At 48.2% G+C, this 24729-nt stretch overlaps 1 protein-coding gene across 1 annotated transcript in view; it reads left to right on the top strand.

Moving 5' to 3' along the window:
* Positions 1 to 24729, top strand: part of DSCAML1 (DS cell adhesion molecule like 1) — a 361215-nt gene that overhangs the window by 319485 nt on the left and 17001 nt on the right. Inside the window, exons 16-20 of the mRNA XM_055423097.2 lie at positions 932 to 1002; positions 5203 to 5443; positions 8824 to 8970; positions 11706 to 11861; positions 19797 to 19936. Of these exons, the coding sequence (XP_055279072.2) occupies positions 932 to 1002; positions 5203 to 5443; positions 8824 to 8970; positions 11706 to 11861; positions 19797 to 19936 (755 nt within the window). The remainder of the gene's footprint in view (positions 1 to 931; positions 1003 to 5202; positions 5444 to 8823; positions 8971 to 11705; positions 11862 to 19796; positions 19937 to 24729) is intronic.

Raw genomic sequence — 24729 nt, 5'->3', positions numbered from 1 at the left:
TAGATCTGCAAAGGATGGGGGTACCAGTGCCCTGGATTATCTCCTGTGACTTTTGTCATGAAGTTTTCCTAAAAATTTTAGCAAGATTTCCCTTACTGTATTTTCTCTTACTGTCATTGCAAAATAGAAATTAATACCAAAAAGTACATATACATGTGCAGTTTTACACATAGTAATAGAATAAAGCAAAAACTAGCATAACCAACACTCATTATCACTTCCCAGAGGTCTTCTATATAACCCTTCTCAACCATAACCCCATCCCTCCCCCTGAAGTAACAAGTATCCCAGCTTCCTTGTTTTCTTTCTCATACATGTTACCTGTATATGTACACATAACCATACAGTTCAGTTTTGCCTGTTCTTCTAATAGACTGCATGCATGAAATAATACTTCATATATTCTCTTGTGTCCCCCTGTTGTGGTCTATATTCTTTTTGTGAGCTTCAGGATAGCTGTATAATTTGTCTACTTTCATTCCCCATCGAAGGAATATAAACAGTTGCAGAATTACAGACTCATCAGATGGATAAACTTCACTCTTTAACAGAAAAAAAAAGCCAAAATGTTTTCCAAAGGGTTGTAACAACTTGGTCTCCCATGGTTAGCATATAAAAGTTCCTGCCACTTTATATTTTGGCCTGCACTTTGTACTATCAAACTTTTAAAAACATTTTGCCAACTTGCTGGATGTGGAGTCATATTTAATAGTCATTGTTTGCTATGTTTTCAGCAAATTATGGAGAATGAATAGGAAACTTAAACCCTATGATCATTTCAAGAGGGACTCAAACGGAGGTTCTCTGCTGCTTTAGACAAGCTTTTCCTTTCTCTGCAGCAGCCCTCCAACTCAAGGATGGGACTGAGGGCATAGGGCTCTTTTCTTCCAAGACGTGACTCATAACGTTGTTTCTTCTGACCCCACCCCAGCTCCTGATGGGCCTCCCATGGATGTAACCTTGCAGCCAGTGACCTCACAGAGCATCCAAGTGACCTGGAAGGTAAGCAAAGTCAAAAGCATTTCCCCTGAAATGCCTCCCTCCTTTCCCCATCCTTAATCTTCAAATGAAGCCCCAACAGACTTGCTAGCATCTAGTCTCTTACAGTGCCCATGCCTATTTATTGCTAAATACATGAGGTTGGAGGGGTGGGAAAGAGAGGAGAACAGAGGAACTGGTCCCCCCACCGATCCCCACTCCCTTCTCCACCATGGCTTTCTGATGGAGGCCTGTAGTGGGCTTGGAGTGGGATGAAGAATTTGTCAGTGCCAAAGAGAGAAGATGATTCTTTTACCATGCTGGTCTGTCCTACAAACCCCACAGGTTATAATATATCTAGAGCTGGAATTGATTTTGTGTACATTTCAAAGGGACTCTATGGATAACAGGAGATGAAATGACAGGGTCTCACCCTTGTCTTGGCCCTGTGACTAGAGCTGGGAAGTAGGGTGAAACCGTCCCCTATGTTCTCACGGTCAAGACTTCAACAGGGAGCTTGGTCTTTTCTTGATTTCCTGCTCTGTAAAATCAGGATGAAAAAATAACTGTCCTCCCTAGCTCTGGGGGAAGGGGAGCTGTAGAGAAAACAAACCAGTATGTGCTGCAGCCATTTCTAAGGGGAAGAAACATGTAGATCTAGAAGGTATCCGAAGACCCTATCACTGATGGGAAATCTTAGAGGCAATTCCACAGCAGGACAGAGAAACAGCATAACCTTGAGCATGACCAAGGAATGCTTTCATGGGAAACTCTGGCCTCATCACCACATCCCTGGCATGGGCACAGAAGGGCTGCCCATTCTGATGGCTTCCTGTTGCATTTTCCAGTGTTTGAGTATTTTCTTGCACTAACTTATCTGTTCCTGTGAAATGGACAGAAGAGATATTTTTATCCCCATCTATCAGAGGAGGCCACGGTATAGAAATGCAAGGTGACTTCCGTGGTCATTCAAGTCATGACAGGTGCAGAACTTCACTGCACATAGTCTAGAGCCAACCCCCAGTCTCCCCACAGAAGCCCACTGTCTGGAGGTCAGAAACAGAGAGTTTCCTAAGGCCCATTCATGTTGTTCTTCTTGGATTTCTCCAGTCCCACCAGTAGGGCTTGGGGGGTTACCTCATCTACATCTGGACTTTGAGTCCAGGGTCATTTTCTGACTCTAACTCCTGGTAGAAAAAGTCCAGGTACTTTAGTTCTCCTTCTAGCCCCTTCATAAAGGTAGACTTGAGAATTGGAGAAATTCAAAAGGGCCTAGTAATATTTTCCCTAAAAAAAAGACTACATGTTTGGGACCTCCTTGGTGGTCCAGTGGTTAAGACTTCACACTTCCTCTGCAAGGGATGCGGGTTCTATCCGTGATCAGGGAACTAAGATCCCACATGCTGTGCGATGTGGCCAAAAAATAAAACAATTCTTTAAAAAACCAAGGGAAAAAAGACTATATGTCTTGGCATGCGCATGCACACACGCGCGCGCGCACACACACACACACACACACACACACACACAAGGCAGCAGAGCCTAGTTTCTTTCCACCCCAGAGAAGTGACCAGGACGAAGGTGAGACAGAGGCCAGGCAGTTGGTCCTCCCTGGTATCAGCCCTCCTAGTAGACAGATACCTGGAGCCCTGGTTCCCTCCAGGTTCAGATCTGGTTGCCAGAGCTTCCCTCAGAAACTGGGAGTGAAGCCTGTAGTCTCGACCCCAAGTCTTATCTGCATCCTGACTCTGCATCCATTTCCTAAGAATACTCCAAGGAAGCCTGGAGGTGGGGGTGGGAGTGAATAAGTACGTAAACCTCTGAGACGTTTGGCTACAAAGCTCCAATCCGGAGGTCGATAAAAATTTAGAATCAGATTTATTTCTCCAAAGTCTCATAATGAAAAATAAAATTGATTAGAAAGTTAGAACTTCAGAATGAACCAGCCTATCAATAAATTTGGGGGCTGACTTCTCAAGGGGATTTTTTTAACACCAAGAAACAGATTAATGAAAAATAAAGATTCACTTGAAAGATAAGTCACTTCATTTTAAGACTCTTTCCTCGAGATGGATCACCACTGCTTTATGACATAAATTTGCAATCAGCTCTATTGATTTCTTAATGCTTCAGAGAAATATTGTTAAGATTGATTTAAATCCTGAGTGTGCCTGTTTAAGGGGGTGGGGCCATACAGGGAGAAGGGAGAGAGAGGGAGGGAGGGAAGATGTGTCAAGATTTGTAAAAACGTATGAATATCTATATGTATGTAGCAAGGTATGCCTGAATGCCTCCCCAAGGCCTCTGCCAGTGTGTGTTGATGTGAATGATGGTGGCATGGTGCAGGTGGCTCTAGGTATGTAGGTGTGCGTGCCATTGTAATGATGTATATATCAGTGCATTTCAATGTGGGCACAGATATGTAATAGAGTATATGTCAGTGTGAGGATCAGGACACCCTGAAGATATGTTTGTGTCTATAATGAGTGTCTGAATGTGTGAGTGTGTACATTATTTGTTGTTTAGTCACTAAATCGTGTCTGACTCTGTGAACCAACGGACTGTAGCCTGCCAGGCTCTTCTGTCCATGGGATCTCCCAGGCAAGAATACTGGAGTGGGTGGCCATTTCCTTCTCCAGGGGATCTTTCCCACCTAGGGACTGAACCCTCCTCTCCTGCATTGGCAAGCGGATTCTTTACCACTTAGCCACCTGGGAAGCCTGAGTGTGTAGATACAACACTCACATTCAGAAATTCTCCCTCTTACCAACTAGCAAACAAGACTGTCCAAGTGCAGAGAGAAACATTATTCAGGCATCAACAAAAAGTCAAGTCAATTAAATACACAGACACCTAGTTAGTGAGTTCAAAACAATTATGTTAAATTTAAAACTTCATTATATTGAGTTATCGGTGAGCTGAAAAATGCAGTTCATTTAAAACATTCATTGAATTTTAAAAATGAGCTGTTTTACTAACTTAATTGTTTTTGATCACACTATTTTTTAATACAGTAAAAGGTGGGCTTTTAAATTAACTGCATTGTCTTTAAAACCCTGATTCAAGCTGTTTTTCTGTGAACTGATGTGTGTGCTCTCTCTCTCAATATATAGATGGGCTCATCCCCTCATTAAAGGAGCCAGTTTCTATTCATGAGTCTATATGTTTCTGGCCATGGGTAGGTGTGTATTGAGATGTTTGCTTTGATGGGTCTGGATGTGTGTGTTCATGGTTCCAGATGTAAGGGGACGTATCAAGATCCTGTGTGTGTGTGTGCACGCGCGTGTGATCATATACAAGAATGTCTGTGTCAGTGTTTTCCTGTTGATATTTTCTCTCTCAGAACACCTGTGTGCGTGGCTGGTTGTATCAGGGTTCCTGCTGGGGGGTGAGAGTGTATTTTCCACCCTAAGATTAATGCCAGTGGAGTCTTCTCCCTTGGCCTGCCCACCTGGGATTAGCCCTTCATTCCCGCCAGCCCGGGCAGAGATCAAAGGTCCCCCCATCACCCTCCTTGTCACCCCATCTCTGTCCCTCCCTCCAGAAGCCAGCTTCAGGCCTGGGCTCTCCATGCACCCCAGCCGCTGGCCGGGATGTCAAGGGCAGTCCAGCTCCAAGAGGGGCTGGGCTCACATCAAAGTCAAGGACTCTTTTTTTTTTTAACTTGAGGTACCATACCATTTTATGTACATAAAACTGATCATTTTAACCATGTGCATAGGTAGAGGTCAGTGGAGTACATTTACAGTGTTGAGCAGCCGTCCCCACTGTCCATCTCTAGAACTTTCTCATGATCCCAAGCAGAAACTCTGCTGACCCAAGCATCCTAGCCCCCAGTCACCTCTGTCCGACTTTCTGTGTCTGCAAATTTGGGGATTCTAGGCACCTCAGAGAAGCGCCATGCAGGATTGCTCCTTTTGTGTTTGGTTTATCTCATTCACTGTACTTTCTAGGCTCATTGGTGCTGTAGAGTTTATCAGTTTCCTTCCTTCTAAGGCTGAATAATATTCCATTGCGTGTATGGACCACACCGTCTTTATCCATTCACCTGTCTATGCATACTTGGGTTGCTTTTACTTTGGCCTTGACTCTGGGTGAGATGGGAGCCTTGGAAGGCTTGGGAGCAAGGGAGTGATATGACCTGCCTTTGGGTTTAAGAGCATCCTCTCAGAATGTCACTGTGTCTTTGTCTCCCCCCACCACCCTCCCTCCCCATACTCACAGGCGCCCAAGAAGGAGCTGCAGAATGGCGTCATCCGTGGCTACCAGATAGGCTACAGAGAGAACAGCCCGGGCAGCAACGGGCAGTACAGCATCGTGGAGATGAAGGCCACTGGGGACAGCGAGGTCTACACCCTGGACAACCTCAAGAAGTTCGCCCAATATGGCGTGGTGGTCCAGGCCTTCAATCGGGCTGGCACGGGGCCCTCATCCAGCGAGATCAATGCCACCACCCTGGAGGACGGTGAGAGCACCAGTACAGGGTAATGGGTCCAGATCTCAGCTGTGCGCAGAGCCACAGGGCTGCCAGGGAGGGCTGTGGGCCCTTCCCTGCTCCTGGGCCCCCTCATCCTGTGGTACACACAGCATCCCTGGATCCCTCCATCTCCTCTCACCCATTGGCTTCTCAAGGGACGCTTGCTCCATTTAGGCCTCTGGGCCTCTGCATCCATTGGCTGGCTCTCTATCCATCACTTTGTAATGCCCTGCCCATCGGTCTCTCTGTTGAGCTACTGGTCTGTCTGAGTGCCTGTCTGTGCATCTCTGATTCTCCATCCGTCTTCTCCCTCTGCCTTTTCCTCCTCCCTCATCCTGGCCCCTCACCCACCTCTCTCCCCAAGCTCTTTCCTCTACACTCCGGGTCCTTTTTCTCCTCCTTTAGGCCCTCCAGGTTGGAAAAAGGGCAGAAGCCAAGTTACCTGGGTACTTCTGAGCTAGAATCTGTCCACCATCTGTTTTAGGGACCTGAGACGAGACTGTGGAGTTACAAAATCCCAAGGTCCATGGATGGAGGATTTGGAGCCCAGTTTTTAAAACTGAATTCTTTGAGAACTGGAGAGGACTCCACCTTTGAGTGAATGATGGGGCCTGGTTTCTCAGGAGGAGAGGGTTAAGAGGCAGCAGGAGCATGCCTGCTCTCCAAACACGGAGAAGAACTTGTGCTAGGAAACGAAAGGAGACATGACCCTTGATACCCACCCCAAGAGATGGAGCCAGGCTGGTCACAGCCCCCCAAAGAGCATAATAAATAGAGCTTCCTTCTTGATACCCCAGCCTAAGACCGAGATATGAGATTAAAACCTGTCGCTGAGTCTGAGCCTTCCCCCAGGGGAGGGAACTGACTGCCCTGGAAACATAATGCCATTGCCCCATGGCCATCAAGATGCCCAGCATTCTACCATGAGAGAGTCATTCCTTTTGCTAAGCAATGTCCTCTCCCTACCTCATTCTCTCTGAAAATGCAGACACCCTTGGGAGGGAGAACCTGGAGAACGGGCATCAGGTCAGAAACACCAGAAAGTAGATTAACTCATATCAGTTGTTCTTAACTTTGGCTGAAGTGAAGTGAAGTTGCTCAGTCGTGTCTGACTCTTTGCAACCCCATGGACTGTCGCCTACCAGGCTCCTCTGTCCATGGGATTTTCTCGGCAAGAGTACTGGAGTGGGTTGCCATTTCCTTCTCCAGGGGATCTTCCCGTCCCAGGTATCGAACCCGGGTCTCCCTGGGTCTCAAGCTAGGCTTTGAGAGGGAGCAGATGTCAGTGCACTGAGCCCCTGGGGAAAAGGGAGAACACAGGAGGGAAAGGTGCATAGAATGCAGAGAGATCCAGAGAAGCACCTGAGCTACACTACCATCAGCTCCCTCACCCCCTCCAGCATCCCACATCCTCACCAGCCCGTCAGTCACTGCCCATCCCCCACCGCCCCGATGCTGGCCACAGGCCTGGCTGGATAGAGGAAGACCAGCTTGTCACCATTAAGTACCAGCGGTGCCATCCCAAGCAGTACTCTGACACAGTGCTTCTCAAACCTGAGTGCACATCAGAGGGTTGTAAACAGACTGCTGGGCCCTCCCCCAGAGTTCTGCTTGACAGGTCTGGGGTGGGAGCCAAAAATGTGCATGTCTAATAAATTCCCAGGTAATGCTAATGCTACTGGTGCAGGGAGCACCTCTGAGAACCCAAGCACTAACAGCCAGGTCATTGCCCATAAAAGGACCCAAGACTCACGGAGGTTAAGAACCTGTCCAGAATTGCCCATCTGATGAAGAAGAGCCCAGGTCAAATCCAGTCCTGACCCTGAATCCCATACTCTTTCTACTTCTCCCTGTTGTTACCCTCTTGCTTGGGAGCGAGGCTGGATGCAGGACCAAGTGACATGGATGCAGGATGCTCAGGGAAGTCACCTCCAGGGGGAAGAGCTGCCCCAAGTCCATATCAGCACGCCTGACCAAACACTAAACTCGATCCTCCAGGGCCGTCTCAGGAAACAACCTGGCCAGGCCTGCCCTTGGCTTCCATCAGGGCCCCTTGCTTTTGAGGGGGTTACAGGGGGGCTGGGATTACCAACAGGGAAAGATCAGCATGGGCTGTGGAGACATTTTCCAAACAAAGGAGGAGAGGGGGAAGAAAGTTTCCAGCAGCATTTGCTCAGCAGTTTTTCATACTTAATTAAGGCCCTCGTTAGCCTGTCAGATCCTGATCGTTTCCTGGCAATATTAGCACTCCTCCTGGGGTATTCAAGGGCCCCTGCCTTAGCAATAGTGTCTTTTCCATAATTATATTACCTTCATTTTGTTCGAACGGGCGATCTGTATTAGTTTATTACACTGGGTCCCTAATTACATGGTGCTTATATTTTTACACCTAAGTAATATGAAACAATAATCATTCTCAGAGAGGATCGTTAGGATGATGTATTATCATTTAAATGCTCATAAAAATTAGAGTTGCCTCTTGTGGGGCAATGGGATCTAATTACCTTCCATCCAGCCTGTGCCTCCTTTCTCCCACTCAGAGCGAAGCAGACGTGGCCTTCCCCTTTGCCCCCAGCTCCTCGGAAACCAGTGGAAGTGCCACCAAAGTTGTCCCTGGCCCAGGTGGCTCCTTGGGGCCTGGTGTCGCCCCTGTCTCTTGTCTCAGACAGGCGAGCTGCAGCTGGGCCACCCCCAGAGGCTGGGACTTGGGTTAAGTTCTCAGATGGAAAGTGTTAGAGGCAGGGTGGACCACCCAGGCTGGTCTTAGTGTTTTCCCGCACCCAACGCATTTCGGTGTGTTGGGTGCAGGGACAAGGGACAAAAGTGCAGTGATTCCAGAGGTCCTAAAGGTGTCTGAGGGACCTCTTCTCTCCTGCCCCAGGGTTATTTGAGAGCCTCTTTCCTTCTTTTCCTTCCCTTCAGTTTGGCACAGGGGCAGGGACACACATGGCTGGCAGTTATCAGATAAGAGCATCAGTTACAGAATCCTCCCAGGGCTGGCTTGGTCTTCCACATTCTCTTACGTTCAGCGGAGGTGGACTCCTTGGGCTGTGGTGCCCACTGGTGAACCCCCAGGAGCTCATGCCCGGAGTGCATCACCTTCTTCCCCGAGCACTTACCCTGAATCAGGAACACGCCAGCCAGAGCCCAGGAACCAAGCTGGAAAGATCTCTATTCACCCAAATTTTCAGGGAAGGAGACTGGTTTCCCTTCCCAGCCACCAGCCCAAACTCTCGAGACTCATCGAGTCAGGACGGCCTCCCATTTGTGTAACCCGAGATTCCTCTGGCCAAGCAGCAGGGTCCTGCCTGCACATGGGTGTTGTCCTGTACCTCCCTAACCAGGCCCTTTGGCTCTCCTCTCCGCAGTGCCCAGCCAGCCCCCCGAGAACGTCCGGGCCCTGTCCATCACTTCCGACGTGGCCGTCATCTCCTGGTCAGAGCCCCCACGCAGCACCCTCAATGGTGTCCTCAAAGGCTATCGGGTCATCTTCTGGTCCCTCTACGTTGACGGGGGTGAGTCTGCTGGGGGTGGTGGCCGGCTCGTGGGGTGAGAGGCCAGGGGTTGGTGGAGGCCCACACTTAGAGCTGAGCATCTTCCCGTGGGGATGTCGAGCGGAAGTCCAGCCTCTCCTCTGCATCTGTTATTCCCATGCCAGAGCCAGGGGCCAGAGTGAGAGGTGGTGTACATGGTCACCTTTCTGCTGGGGACAGACACCAGCTGCCCCCGTTCAGCAGTATGTTGGGCAGTGGCTTAAGGGGTGAGAGGGACACATTGGCTTTTCTGATGGAATGTGTTGGTACGAGGACTTTGTGGCCATGTCAGTCAGGAAACAGGTGGTATACTCAAACGGGGCAATTGCGACTTTAATGAAGCCACTGCGTTCGGAGGAGTGTGGAGGGAAGTTGGGGCCCCGGGGACTAGCACCAGCAGGAAGCTGTCACCGCCTAGCACTGAGGGGCAAGAGGAGGAAGCAGGGTCCCTTGGCCAGATGGATGGCAAGGCCTGTGTTTTCTGTGCAGTTGAGCTGCCCAGGACCTGGAGAAGAGTGGAGAAGGGTGCCCAGTGGAGCTGGGGGTAGGAATGGCAGAGGAAGGAAAGCCAAGACAGTGTCCCAGCCCTTTGGGTGCCTTCCCAGGGGATGGGCTAGCGTAGCCCCACAAACACAGCAGCCCTTGCCCACTGGTGTAGCAGAGCCCTGGACCAGGAAGTCATGCAAGCCAGAGGCCCAGCATCCCAAACTGTGGGCGTGAGTTTGCCTCGCCATATCCTGAGCCTTCTGCCACTGGTCGCCTGGCCCATTCCTTCTCTCTTGGAGGACCTGCCCTGGGCCAGCTGCCCTCCCCTGCCCCCCACCTGGTGACAGGAATTCTCTCTCCCTGCCACGCCTCCACCTTCTCCTCCAGGAGTGCGGAGGCCTGCAGGTCTTCCGGGGCCTCATGCAATGAGATGGCCTCATCTCATCTGTGCTGAGCCACAAAAGGGAAGGGCCCTTCCCTCATTTTCCAGAACTCGCTCCCCCTTTTTGAACCCTGAGGCTCCCCAGTTCAGCCCTCAGGTGAGGAAGGCATCAGCTTCGCTAGTCTCCAAAGGCCACTGAATTGATGACCAAGCTGCCCTCCTCCTGGGTCTTTCTCTGGCTCTAGTCCTAGACAGGTCCACTCTGGTTTCTGACCTCCTGGAAAAGGAAAGTCCGACTTCTCGGGCCTCTGAGGCCTCCCTCCACTGACCCAGAGTCCCCTCAGGCTGGGCCTGGAGTCCTCACCGTCTGGACCCTGGCAGACTGTGGCCGGTCCATGGCTAGGCCTGAGACCAGGCCTCTGCCTCTGCCGGGTCCCTGGTGAGGCACCAGGGTGGGTTTGCTGGCACTTGTCTTCCGCACAGCCTGTCCTCAGCTGGTGTCTGGGGCTGTTTTCTTAAAAAAAATCCATTAGTCTCAGGGGGAGGGTTGTCAGCTCAGAAGCCTCTTTCCTCCTCTTGAGACCCTGGCTGTCCCACAGGATGCTCTCCCTAAGCTCTTCTTCAGCGTCTACAGCAAGTTCTTGGCAAATCCAGGGTGACGGGTCCTCGCTGAGCCCAAGGAAGGCTTGGCCCTCCCGGCCGTGGCTGTCACTCCAGCAGCCTCACCCACGTTCTCTCTGTGGGTTCTTTGCAGACAAGATGTCCTTGATGTAGGGGGAAGGGAATGGGGACTTACCCCTTATCCTCTCAAGAGTTCAGGGTGCCAGTCCAGGAGCGGTCAGGTACACAGCAGGCATCCCCAGCCTGTCACAGGTCATGCCACCTGGATCCATCGCCTATGGGAGCCGAGAGCCCAAGGAGGTGTCAACTTCAAGAGCAGTCACAACCTGTAAGTTGAGAGCTATTAATATTTCAGGAGGGAATTTTTAGGACTTCAAGCCTGGGAGATAGCATCTCAAGCAGCCCTGAGAGAACTGCTCCAAGGAGTTGGGCGGAGGTTATATAGAAGTTTTGCCACAAAGGCCAGGTAGTCTGAAGGTCAAAAGTATTTTTGTGAATGAAAGAAAGCCAGATATTCCAAGTGAAGGAATTTAGCCCTTTTCTGTATATAGGAAGATGCAAGAGTCTGGACTCAGGGAAATCATTCCTTTCGTATGCAGCTCACTATCCTGCATTTTTTACATCCTGAGTTCCTCAGTGTTTACTGTAGGGAGTGGCTGCAACCTGAGATCTGCCCTATCACCCAGGTATTCTTCTCTTTCCTGAGTGCCCATAGGGCTCAGCAATTCAAGGATGTAGAGGGCTAGAATGATGATTGTGAAATCCTTGTTTACTGGCAAGAAATACTCCATTTCACAGAGGTACTGGGCAGCCAAGAGGAACAGCTGCCAACTGTCCACCTGGCCAAGGCTCCTTCTGGGTCCAAGTCACTCCTGGGGTCCCTCACATGGAGAGAGGGGTGGGTGGAGGACAGGGAAGTGAGGTTCGGAGAGATCGAGAGGTAGAACTATTTTATAGGGAGAGTATTAAGTTGAATTTTGTACAGGGTTGGCTAGGGGCTGAGGCCCAGCTGGCATTTGTGGGCCACCCTTGGGCCACCTGGGGAGAGATACAGCCTAGAAGCAGTGTCGCAAGTCTGCGACCATGACCTTGAGGTGAAAGGTCCCCCTCGTCGCCACCACCGTGGGGTCAAGGTCCAAGCCCAGGCTGGTGGAGGGGCAGTGGCTGGGGGACCGTGGCCTGGCCGGGCCAGCCTGGGTCACACTCAGAGGATGCTCGTGTCTGGCAGAGTGGGGCGAGATGCAGAACATCACCACGACGCGGGAGCGGGTGGAGCTGCGCGGCATGGAGAAGTTCACCAACTACAGTGTGCAGGTGCTGGCCTACACCCAGGCCGGGGACGGTGTGCGCAGCAGCGTGCTCTACATCCAGACCAAGGAGGACGGTGAGTGCACTCCTCCCACCCAGCCCGGCCTCAGCACTCGGGGCCGGCTCCCAGGGCTTGTTGCTCCAGCCTTCCACTGCTCACCCCACCCACAGTTAAGGGGGAGAGCAGAGCCCCGTCCTTTCTCCTATCCCTTAATTCTCTGTAGAGTGACTCATTGGAAAAGACCATGATGCTGGGAAAGATTGAAGGCAAAAGGAGAAGAGGGTGGCAGAGGATGAGATGGTTAGATAGCATCACCAACTCAGTGGGCATGAACTTGAGCAAACTCTGGGAGATAGTGAAAGACAGGGAAGCCTGGCGTGCTGCAGTCCATGGTGTTTCAAAGCGTCAGACACAATTTAGCAACTGAACAACAAGGGTGACTTTGAGAATTCTTGGAGTGCTGCTTCAGAAGAATACAGCTTACTGCAGGTGGTGGCGAAGTGCCCCAGGACTCATGCCTAAACATACAAGCCACCATATCCCTTCCCCCTGCAGCATTGGAGTCAGAGACCAGATACAGCCTCTCCTCCCACCCCCATCCCAAGAGCATCCTCTTTGTGGCATCTGCTTCCCTGCAGGGTTCAGCCTGGTCTCCTCTGGATACAGATGGATGGGGATGCCGGAAACGGGAACATCACCTGGGTTAGGGACTTGGCCATCACTCTGCAGAGGCCCCAGAGTGAATGGGCCAGGCCCTAGACTCTGGTGGGTGTGTGGTGGGGGGAGGACATTCTCAGGACTGGGATGTGCCTGCACTTGGATCTGTGACCTCAAAGCCCCGCCCCCTGAGGGCAGAACTGGAAGAAAAGGGAGATAAGGAGCCAAACCCCCAGGGTAGAGTGATGCAGTCAGATGGGAGAGGCTGGGAGTTGAGTCAGCCCAGGAGGGATCAGGTCCAGACAAAGGTCAGACTTCCTACCCAGATCAGAGTTGTACCCCTCAAGGGGTCTCACTGGGGACAGGAGGTACCATATGTGACCCTTTGCAGCTCTGGGCTCCTCTTCCACTTCCTTCCTCACCCCGCCAACCCCAACACTTAGCTGATTCTAATTCTCCTTAGCCAGGTGCAATGTGGTTAAAGAGTCAATTGATATGACATGCCTTGCATCCAGTGGGTGCTTCATAAACAGTAACCAAGGTTGGCATTTTGGCCTCTTTCCAACTCAGCCTTGGTTTTTTCAAAGGATACAGAGACCCCTACCCAGACAATTTGGCAGAAGGAGCTGGAGGGGTGAGAGGAGTTACAGAGGGGCAACTCAGGCTGGGAGTGATAGTGGACCTCTCCCACTGAAGACCAGCTTGGTGGCTTGGCGTCGGGACTAACTGTGATTAATGCTCCCCACTCTCTCTAAGTCCCTCCCTTTCCATCAGATCAGCCCCCTCCCCCACTTAAGCTCTTAGCAATTAAATATTTACCAACCTGCCTGCCCTACTTTTCCTGTCATTAATCCCCGCATCAAGGTTTCCTGGGACAGCTCCAGGCAGAGCCACCTGCTCTTGTGTGGAGACCTACCAGGGATGGTGCTAGGAGCCTGGCCCCTTTCAGGGCCTCAGGGACACAAATACATACTGGCACCTTTCTGGCCTCTAGAAATTAACCACCCAGACCTCCAGACTTTCTTGCATCCTATTCTGATGCAAGGGGCTCCCCAGGAGGCTCAGTGGAAAAAGAATCCACCTGCCAATCAAGAGACTTGGGTTCAATCCCTGGGTCAGGAAGATCCCCTGGAGAAGGAAATAGCAACCCACTCTGGTATTCTTGCTTGGGAAATTCCATGGACAGAGAAGCCTGGTGGGCTATGGTTCATGGGGTCGCAGAAGAGTTGGACATGACTTAGTGACTAAACAACCACGACAATTCCAAAGGCCTGAGTTATAAGCATCTCCACATGTTTGACTGACCAAGGTGAAACCCATGAGGGAACCCAAAGTTGAGGAGCACAACCCTCCCTCCAAGAAGCTGTCCCCACCCTAGAGCTGCCTATGGAGTCACAGGGGCACACACAGCAGGGGCCAGAGTCCTAAGGTGGCAGCTTCACGGGGTTTGAGGAGCAGATATGGGTGCCCCAGCCCTGCCACTTGTTGGCAAGTCACTAACCTCTCTGTCCCTCAGTTTCCTCATGATAAAACCTATCAGCTGGTTCACCTCATATAGATGTTGTAAGAAACAGCCTAACCATAGAATCCTTTCTAAAATGTCAAGTGCTGGCAAATGGTAGTTGGCAATTGCCAGAGCTGGCAATGAAATGACTGCTTCCGGTGAACCCAAGTGCCCTTGGGGGAAGCCTAAGCCAAAAGGAACCCACTGTCAGATGAGATCTCTTCCAGAACAATGGTCATAACTTGACATGTGTGTGATGTGCCATCATAAGCGTGATTTAACCTTCCAGTACCTGGCTTCCCAGGTGTAAAGAATGGGAATGGTAAAGAATTTGCCTCCCAGTGCAAGAGACGCAGGTTTGACTCCTGGATTGGGAAGATACCCTGGAGGAAGAAGTGGCATCCCACTCCAGTATTCTTGCCAGGAGAATCCCATGGACTGAGGAGCCTGGCGGGCTACAGTCCATGGAGTCATAAAGAGTCAGACATGACTCGCATCTGAGCAGCAGCAGCAACCTTCCAATAGCCCTTTGGGGAGGGTATTACTTCCATTTTAGAGATGAGAAAACGGAGGCCCCAAGAGCTAAAACAACTTGCTGCAGGTCACAGAATTGATGAGTGGCAAATGAGAGCTTTTCTGCCTCCCCAACCTCTATACTTTTCATCGCACCATTTGTGTCAGTTAGGAAGCTTTTGGTTGTGAGTAATGCAACTAAAAAAAGATTGAAGCAATAAGCACATTTATTATCACACATAACAAGAAATCTTGAGTAGGGCAGCTCCGGGGTTGGGTAACTCACTGGTTCCCATCTTTTCTGCTCTGCCATCCTCAGCCTGTCAGCTGTTCCTCCCATGATTTCAAGATGCCTGCAGCTCCAGGCATCACGCCAGACAAGACAGAGTTCAGAGTGAGAGAAGCAGTCTCTTCCTATGGGCGTGCGTCTCTTGGGAGTAAAGGAAACCTTTCCCAGAAACCCCCTCAGCAGACTTATGCTCATTTCCATCAACAACAGCAGGGCAATATGCCTCTCGTGAAGCCAGTCACTGAGAGGAGAATGGAATTATCATGGCTGACTTACTCGAAGCATGATAAATCCTCTGGTGTAGGTGATGGAGACAGCTTTCTCTGAAGGGTGGAGGAGCACGGGTTACCCAAGCAAGAGTGAGACTCTGCAAGGAATAGGGAGGAATGATGGCAGAGGGTTAGGCAGACAAGCATGCCCGCCCCACCCTTACTGCTCCACCGCCACCAGGTTCTGCAATTTGTAGGTAGCAGTCATTATAGAAAGCAGACAGATCCACGTTCTAGTACCAACTCTGCCATGGCACCTTGGACAAATATCCTAATCGGAAGACACTGATACCACCCCCACCAGGCCCCCTCAGGATTTTGCCAAAGGAAAAAAAATTGACAGAATTTAGAGAAAAGGAAGATAAAATGCAAGCATATTAATTCAAGCTCACTTCTTAAGTCCAGATCTCTCAGTCTGAGCTTGGTCTCAGGCTGGCTTGGCTATACTCAATCCATTAGCTCGAAACCTGTTGCCTGCTGCTCATCTGACCTGTGAATACCAGACCTATCTATATGGCCTCAGAGTGCAAAGTTGGGTTGGACTTTAGACCACTTTAAAGGTTTTTAACTGAGGAAGAGGCATGAACTAGATAATAACTCTTGTAGAAGTATGGAGGATTGGTCATAGGAAGGGAATAGGGGATAAGGACTGGGGTGGGAAAGGCCTCTTATAACCTGTGGGCCTCCAGGCAAAGGAAAGGAAGGTGTGTGGAAGGGCAGCAGCAATGCGGATGAAGTGGGGAGGAGGGACAGGTTTAGGGAAACATATCAAAGGGGTTCCACTTCCAGGAATGGTAGAGAGTGTAACTCCAATCCACTCTCCTCCTTGTTGAGAACACTAGGAAATCTGAATAAAATATTTTTTAAAACTTGCTTAAGATAATCAGAGAGCTGTCAGGAAAGTGAAGAGTTACTGGGCCAGGATCCAAGGGAGAATAGAGGCCCAGGAGGTGACCTTGGTATTTGGGACAGTTCTTCCCCTGGGGGATGTTTGCTGAGTCTAGAGGCAGTGACTGAGAAGCTGAGCGGTACCAGAAAGACATGAATTGGAGGCCAGGGCCTGCTACAGTGTGTGGGTCTGTCTGGTGAACCCTGCTCTGCTCCCCACCCCAGCCTACTTTGAGTTGAGATCATGAAGGGCAGAACTGTAAGATTAAAAGTGGACCAAAAGTAAACAGCTCAGCCTCAGATCATTTCAGTCCTAGAAATTGGATTGAGGTGACGTCAGGTTGCTAGTGCCCCAGACTGCAGGTGCCTGTTGGACGCAGACATGAATTCTCTCTTTAGGATGATTATATCATCGGAGACTTCAAATTATTTCCACAAACAACTTTGCAAACAATGTGTCTGGCATACAATAAAAACAATGGGGACAGTGTGAACAAAAGCCAGCAGAAAAAGACAAAAGAAGCAGCTCTGCAAGAGTTCCAAATGGGTTTCATTAAATTTTAAAAGCATTGGAAGCTATGAAATAAAAAATCCAGAAACAAAAACTACTAATATCTGAAATTAAGAACTCACTAGATGGGCTTAATAACAAATTAGACACAGCTGAAGAGATAACTAGTGAACTAGAAGACAGGTCAGAAGATAATATCAAATGAAGCACAAAAAGACGAGTGGATGGAAAATAAAAGCGCAAATAAGACTTAGAGCAATGATTTTCAGACTTTACTGTGCATACAAATCACTTGAGGAATCATGGTAAAATTTAGATTCTGATTTAGAGGGTCTAGGATGCAACCTGAGATTTTGCATTTCTAACATGCTCCCAGGTGACACTGCTGCTAATCCATGGACCACATTCTGAATATCAAGGACATAGAAGATGTGAGACGATATCCCAAAGAAGAGGATAAAGAGAATGGAACAGAAGATAAAATGTCTGAAAACTTTTCAAAGCTGTGAAAGATATCAGGCCCAAATGCAAGAAGTTCTACAACCTTCACAAGGAATAACTTAAAGTCCACACCTAGGCTAATCATAATAAAGCTACTGAAAAATAAACAGAGAAAAATCTTAAAAGCAACCAGAGGATGAAAAAACCAGTTACCTTCAAAGGAGCAAAAATAAGACTGTCAGCTAACTTATCAGAAACAGTGGAAGCCAGAAAACAACACAATGATATATTTAAAGTATGCATGAAAAAAAAAAGTAGTTATCAACCTGTGACTTTATACCTTTTAAAAATATCTTTCAAGATTAAGGTGAAATCAAGACGTTTTCAGACAAACAAAAACTGAGAGAACTTATCACCAACATAACTGCCCTGAAAGAAATAGTTTAACTAGAAGGAAAAGGATCCCAGATAGACGCTCAGTGATGTGGGAAGAAAGGAAAGAAGAGCAATTAATGGTGAATATGTGGGTAAATTGAAATCAATATTGATTGCGTAAAATGATGATGATATAATCACCTTGAAAGGGGTGTCTAAATATTTACAGAATTAAAATATATAACAATGGCATGTAAATTGAGAGGTAATAAATGGAAATTCTAAGTCCTTGTATTATCTGAGAAGAAAAGTGGCAGTTATTAGACTTTGGTAAATCAGAGACTCACATTATAATCAAAAAGTTATGAAAGAGTGCATACTAGCAAAACTAATAGAAGGGGGAAACAGAGTTTCTTTTAATACACAATCCAAAGGAGGGCACAAAGGAAAATAGAAAGTAAAACAATAGGTGGGACAAACAGAAAATATTCAGTAAGGCGGGATCAGTTCAGTTCAGTCACTCAGTCGTGTCCGACTCTTTGCGACCCCATGAATCACAGCACTCCAGGCCTCCCTGTCCATCACTAACTCCCGGAGTTCACTCAAACTCATGTCCATCGAGTCAGTGATGCCATCCAGCCATCTCATTCTCTGTTGTCCCCTTCTCCTCCTACCCTCAATCCCTCCCAGCATCAGAGTCTTTTCCAGTGAGTCAACTCTTTGCATGAGGTGGCCAAAATATTGGAGTTTCAGCTTTAGCATCAGTCCTTCCAATGAACACCCAGGATTGATTCCCTTTAGAATGGACTGGTTGGATCTCCTTGCAGTCCAAGGGACTCTCAAGAGTCTTCTCCAGAACCACAGTTCAAAATAGTTAAGCCCAAATGTACCAGTAGTAAGATAAATTGGCTAAATTCTCCAGTTAAAAGATAAAGACTGCCAGACTGGCTAGCAGTGAGAGAAAACTCAAATATGTGCTGTTTGTAGGAGACATCAAAGACATAAAGGTGCAGAAAAGTTACGCATGGAAAAAGAGAAAAGATGCACCATACAGAACTAAGAGAAGACAGGAATATCAGTATCAGACACAGTGTGCTTTAAGGCAAAAATCATTCTTAGAAGGACACTTTTGAGATGATAAAAGACTTAATTTACCAGGCAAATAAAACAGTTCTAAATTTTTACAAACCTAATAACAACCTCAAAATACACAAAACCAAAAACCAACAGAACAACAAGGATAAACAGATAAATCTACAATCATGGTGGGAGATTCCAACATATTTCTCTTAATAACTGGTAAGGAAAACGTGTGCAAGGACAGAGAAGACTTGAACACTGCAGCTGCCCCAGCGGCCACCCACAGACACCTGCCGCCTGAATCCTGAAACATCAGGGACCTCTAGCAGAAGTAAATGGCAAGGCTGTAGTAGTGGGGACGGGCAGTCAAGGATGACTGCCGGCTTCTGGGCTCAGGCCCCTGGATGGTTGATACTGTTTCTGATTATTTTATTTAACCTAGAATTGTTGACCACTTACTAGATTTTTAAAAACTGAGGTAGGTGCTAAAAGCTGAGAGCGCAGGAAGGGAGTGCAAAAGTACTGATTGTTAGGATTTGTTGAGTCTCTTCTGTGTTAGGCACCATGCCAGGTGCTTTATCTTAGTTAGCACTGATTCTCACTACAAACCTTTAATGTGGTTGTTATGTCCATATAGATGGAGGAACTGAGGCTCAGAGAGAGAAAATGAATTGAATAGGACACCATCACAATCTTCAAAGGGGCATAAAAGCTCCCAGGAGAGAAGACAAGTCACAACAATACAAGGAAAAGATGAAGAAAGGAGAGTGTGGGCTGGAAACAGGAAGCTGCTAGTCTCCAGGCCCGGGGGTCCCAGCCAGGCCAGGCAGGCCCAGGCATGGAAGCAAGAGGAGGTCACAGTCCATATGGCTCAGATCCACTCGGGATGGGTTTCTCAGCCAATTCTAAAGTAGATTTTCCCTCCTGAAAAGAGAAAGAGCCTAGCCAGCACCCCAAGGGCAATACCCTGAGTACATGGCAGGAAACATAGTCACCCACTGGCTGACCACTGACCTTTGACCCTCAGGAGGAGGCCTGCTCTGTGAATCTCTAGAGTCCCCATCCTCAAGGAGCTCACAAACCAAAAAGAGCAAAGTGACCAGTGTATTCAGCCTAAATACAAGCTTAATCAGTAGAGCATTGGCTAGGGGGTTAGGTTAGGATCACTGGGATCAAGATGAATTCCTTGTAGGTTCTGTTTCTTTCCTGTGTATCTTAAGTTCTTGGTTCTGGCCAAAGAGTTCTGCAGCAGGCCACTCCCAATGCCTCCATCTCAGAGATTTTGTTCCAAGCCCCTAATGATCACCTTTATCCTCTCACCTGTTTGCCATGCTAGAATCTCCTCCTTTAAACCAGAGCTCAAAAATGCCTCCTTCAGGAAGCTCTCCCAGATTAATCTGCCTTACTCTCTCCACCCTGTCACTGTTTCCTAAAGGCTCTGTTCCTCCATTCTCTAAACTGACCCCACCTTCCCCCTGCTCAGTTCCAGGTCCCCCCGCTGGCATCAAAGCTGTTCCTTCATCCGCCAGCAGTGTGGTCGTGTCATGGCTCCCCCCAACCAAGCCCAACGGGGTGATCCGCAAGTATACCATCTTCTGCTCCAGCCCCGGATCTGGCCAGCCGGTAAGTGGGCCCAGGGCTGAATGTCGGGCAGGACAGGGGAAAAGGAAAGTACCCTATAGATCAGCTGCTTCTGGGCCAAATCCTGGGGCTGCTTATATCTGTGTTTCTACTTGATTCATGGATAAGTATGGGCACCAGTCACCCAAGAGGGGTTGAAGCCTTACCCAAGTCCATCTTGGGTCAGTCCTCTGTTCCAGGGACTGCAAGATTATCACAAGCACTGGAGGCTTATTTGAGTAGGGGTCTCCTTCAAGCAGGTGGGAGAGGGAGGACAGGGCCTCAGCTCTTTGGTCTGGCTGACCAAGGAAGCTCCTAGCAGATCCCAGAGCTCTGGACTGAGCTCTCGCTAGCCCATGGCTTTTGGAGGTGAATCAGCCTTTCAGCATGGACACTCTGGGCTTAGAGGGCTGCTGGAGCTCTGCCCCAAGTGGCCCCCTCAGCATGGATCCAGTTGAAGAGGGAAAAGATGGGGGACAGTTAGGGGAAGACCAGGGCATCTCTCTCTGGGCACTGCCTGCCCAAACCTGGGAGTATAAAGTAAGGAGCCCCATGGCACTGGGGCACAGTGTGGGGTGGGGTTGGGGGGAGAGGCTGGCCCCTGCCCTCCACCAAAGGCTGCTAAGAGGGAGGAGAGGATGAGGGCAGGTTCTCCTCCAGGTTCTCATCTCATGTAGGTGGCTATGCACCCACATCCCATAAGAGGCATCCTCTCCTCTGCCCCTTTCCTTATCTCCAGCCACTCAGTCACAGAGTTCTGCTGGGTGGCTGATCTGTAGTATACCTGTTCTAGTTATGAGAGCAGGTGCAAAGAAACACGTGCCCTTGGGATGCTTCCAGGCTAGTGAGGGGAGCAGAGGGGGTGCTCCCGGGAGCGGGGGCGTGAGTACTGTTGAGAGATATGTTCAGGATGGCGGAGATTAGGGAGCAGGAGAAGGCCGGCTTCTCCCTCCATCAGCAACTAGTGATGTGATGGCAGCCCCAGCACCTGCAGATGAGCTTCTGACAGCCCAGAAAGCTGCCCTGAAATTGCTCGGTAATTGTGTCATCATCTCGTCCCCCGCTCTCCGCTTTCCTGTGGTCTTTCTGAATTACCCTCTGAGCCATAGGCAGCCCTGCTCCTCGCCAGTGAGGCCATAGCTCTATTCCCAGAGGAGAAGCCCAGTCATGTGTTTTCAGTGACTCCGTCCCCTCCTCTTCATCCTCAGCGTCACTATTTCACATGCAGGAAAGCACACATTTGATGACTGTACGGCTCCATGAATTTTCATAGCACTTCCAGGCACTGAGTGGGGGGATTCCCAGAGCAGGAAATAGGGCAACACCCCAGAAGGTCACCACCCTCCCCCTACAGGTATAACCATCATCCTGACTTCAGCAAACACACAATATATATGGGCTTCCCAGTTGGTTTAGTGGGTAAAGAATCTGCCTGCAATGCCGGAGATTTGGTTTTGATCCCTGGGTCAGGAATATCCCCTGGAGCAGGACATGGAAACCCACTCCAATACTCTTGCCTGGAGAATCCCATGGTCAGAGGAGCCTGGCAGGCTACAGTCCATGGGGTCTCAAAGTGTTGGACATGACTGAAGTGACTGAGCACACATGGATGCATGCATTAATATATATACATATACATGCATTTTATGTATGTATACATGCATGCATTATATATATATATATATATATAATCGGCCTGGCTTATTTGACCCAACATTAGTTTGAATTTGTGGATTTCATCCATATTGTTGTGTGTGGTTAGAGCTTATTCACTCTCGCTTCTGTATAGTTTTCAATTACATGTATATATCTCAGTTTATTTATAATTATCCGTTGACAGGCATTTGAATAGTTTTCCGTTTGGGGCTATTGCAGTTGGTGCTATTGTGAACTCCATGTCTCTTGGTGCTCTTGTGTATATATTCCTGTTGGGCCTGTGAAAGGAACTGCTGGGTCATGGGGTCTGCTGATGTTAGGTTGAGAACTCCGTCATTGTTGGGGTGGGGGTGTGTGTGTGTGTGCCAATATTCCAACGGACGTGTTCAGCTGTGTTTTCTGCCACTCTTTGCCCCCCTCCGCCTGCCCCTCCCCCCAATACACACATACCTTCCAGGCTCTTTTTACACTAGGCTGGTCACCATTCTGGACACCTGCTCTGCCTTCCACACCCCTGCACCTCTGCCCCTACTGATCTTACCGTCCACGGCATGTTCTTCATCCTCTATCACATGCTGAATGCATTAAATGGCAGTTACCTGCTCACTCACCTGTCTCCCGCACTGGTCTGTGGGGCCCTGTGAGGACAAGGGCAGCATCTTTTCATCTTCAGGTCCCCAGCTGTAGAACACTGTGCCTGGAACATCCTTGTCCAGGACATACATTTGATGAATGAGTTGCTAGCAGCCTAGCAATTGTGAAGTCTTAGACCTTGGACAAATTTCCCTTCATAAAGTGATGAGAGCATGGGAACTCCTTCTCCAGCTTGGGTCTGTATGCTCATTACCTCCTCTGATAATGAAGTCTTTCAAAGGGATTGGTGTACGGGATCAGAGTGTCCTCATTAACTGAGTCTCCAAGAGCCCCAATCCACTGTTGGGGGACACCTCCCCCAGGCTCCAGAGCAGAGCTCCTGGTCCCCATGCCCTCCTCCTTGACTGCAGACCTGGGGATCCTCCCTCCTTCTTCATTCCTGAGCGTGGAGGAACCACCTCTCTCCTGGGGATGGGGGGCAGATGTGCTGGCGTGATGAGAATTCAGTTCAGCCATGTTGCAAAGCAGGGACTGCGCTGAACAAGGGGCCAGGGGACCTAACCACCACCTGTGATTATGGGATGCGATTGTTTTGTAGAAATATACTCCAGGTTCTTTCATTTATGAAAGAGCTCCAGGATTGAGGGCACACTCATGTACATGGGATGAAGCAAGACCATGGGAATGAGTGTGGGCTGAGAGGCAGATGCACGTGTGTCTGAATGTGTGCATACATACTGGAGTACATGACCTTGTATGTGCAGAATTCTCAGAATAGATGTGGGAAACTGCACAAGGTGCAGGATACCAGGAATTACACCCTGGGGCTGGCCAAGGCTGGCCAGAGCTGCATTGAGTCCTGTTAGAAATGTTTCCAATTTAATACATTTGCTGTTTTTCTCTGATTATCAAAATAATACAATTTTATTGTAGAAAATTCTCTAAACATATAGAAGAATAGAGAAGAAAGTAAAAGTTACTTGCATTCTCACTCTCTAGAGATAACCACTGGCAATGTGTTGGGGTATAATCTTCCAAACCTTGACCTGCACATACACTATGGTTTGGTTTTGTTTTTTTAGAAAATTAAAATAAAAATTTACAAAATGTTATATAATCTCCATTTTTCATGTAGTATATGTAGGCACTTTTCTACACCATCAAATATTCTTTTCATTGAAATAGAGTTGACATCAAATATTCTTTTAAAATATTATCTTAAGTGCCTGTATATACATAATCTCTTTAGGCCCTGAATTGTTCTATATTTCATCTATTTTCAGTTTTTTACCATTATAATTTTTCATGGAGAATTCTTCATAAAAGTCTTTATGCTCATTGTTTTATTATTTTCTTAGTATAAATTTTTATAGGAATCCATGGATCACAAAAAGTATAAATATTTTTGAGGTTTGCATGCACATTTCCAAACTACTCTTCAGAAAATTTGTACCAACTTACACTTCCACCAGCATTATGAGTAGCATATATTTTTCCCTTGTGCACATGCTAATCTATTATATATTTTTCATTTTCTGTCAGTTGGATTCTAAACTAGTTATGTTGATTATTGTTGTGTGTTATGTGATTGTTGGCTTTTTTCATCTTTGGATTATTGTCAATTCATGTCCTTTCTACATTTTTTATTTGGGTAGATCATAGTTTTCTTCTTATTGATTTGTAAGTACTCTTTACATATTAAAGATAATAACCATTTTTGCGCATATAGGTTGCAGGTGTTTGCCAGTTCATTGCTTGCCTTTTTATTCTAGTTTTTATTATACCATAGGTTTTCTCTTCATATAATTCAAATTTATAAATCATTTCTGGTTATGACTTTTCTATTTGTGATTTTCTATTTTTTATTTTTTGATTAGAAAGATAGGTAAATAATTAACCTATAGTTTCTCCTTGCATAGTTTTACCTTTGTTTTTGTTTTTTTACCTTTTATTACTGTGATTTTATTTTGGAGTGTAGTTGTATGTTTTTGAAAGTGATTTCAGGAGATTAGTGGGGAGTCCAGGTTAAAAGGAAGGTACCCAGGACCTGGGTAAGATGCTAATACCTTCAAGGAGAAGCCAAAGCTTTCCTGCCCTGTGTAGATACAAATGTACAGTCAGGTACACGCTGACAGACACAAGCAAGTATATTTAACTTTTCTCTACACATGCACACACACACTTCCACCCTCACAGAAACACATGCCCCCATTTACAAAGGACTTGCATACCCCTTGCATCATGTGTCTCCTCACTGTAACCAGTCAGAGCAGGCGGAGCTGGATTGCTTTCTTAGTTTGCAGGAGAGAAAACTGAGGCCCCAGGAACCATGAGAGACACTGTGGTCCATACGGTAAGAAAGGCAGGCAGGTGTCAAAGCCACTTTATTGCCCTGCCTCGTGCTCAGATATGACCTGCAGATACCCACACGGTCCCTGAGCGTTGCACCCTGAAAGGACTTCCCAGCTACCAGGGCTCAAGGTGGTTTTCAGGGAGCTCTTGGGCCCAAGGCCAGCTCCCCACAAGGGAGACAGCAAGAGGGGTCT

This window comes from Moschus berezovskii, chromosome 14 (assembly GCF_049115385.1).
Source record: "Moschus berezovskii isolate FMDL1 chromosome 14, NW_MosBer_1.0, whole genome shotgun sequence".
In the NCBI taxonomy this organism is placed as follows: Eukaryota; Metazoa; Chordata; class Mammalia; order Artiodactyla; family Moschidae; genus Moschus; species Moschus berezovskii.
The sequence above is the reverse complement of the archived record's forward strand: the minus strand, read 5'-3'. Positions and strand labels throughout refer to the sequence as shown.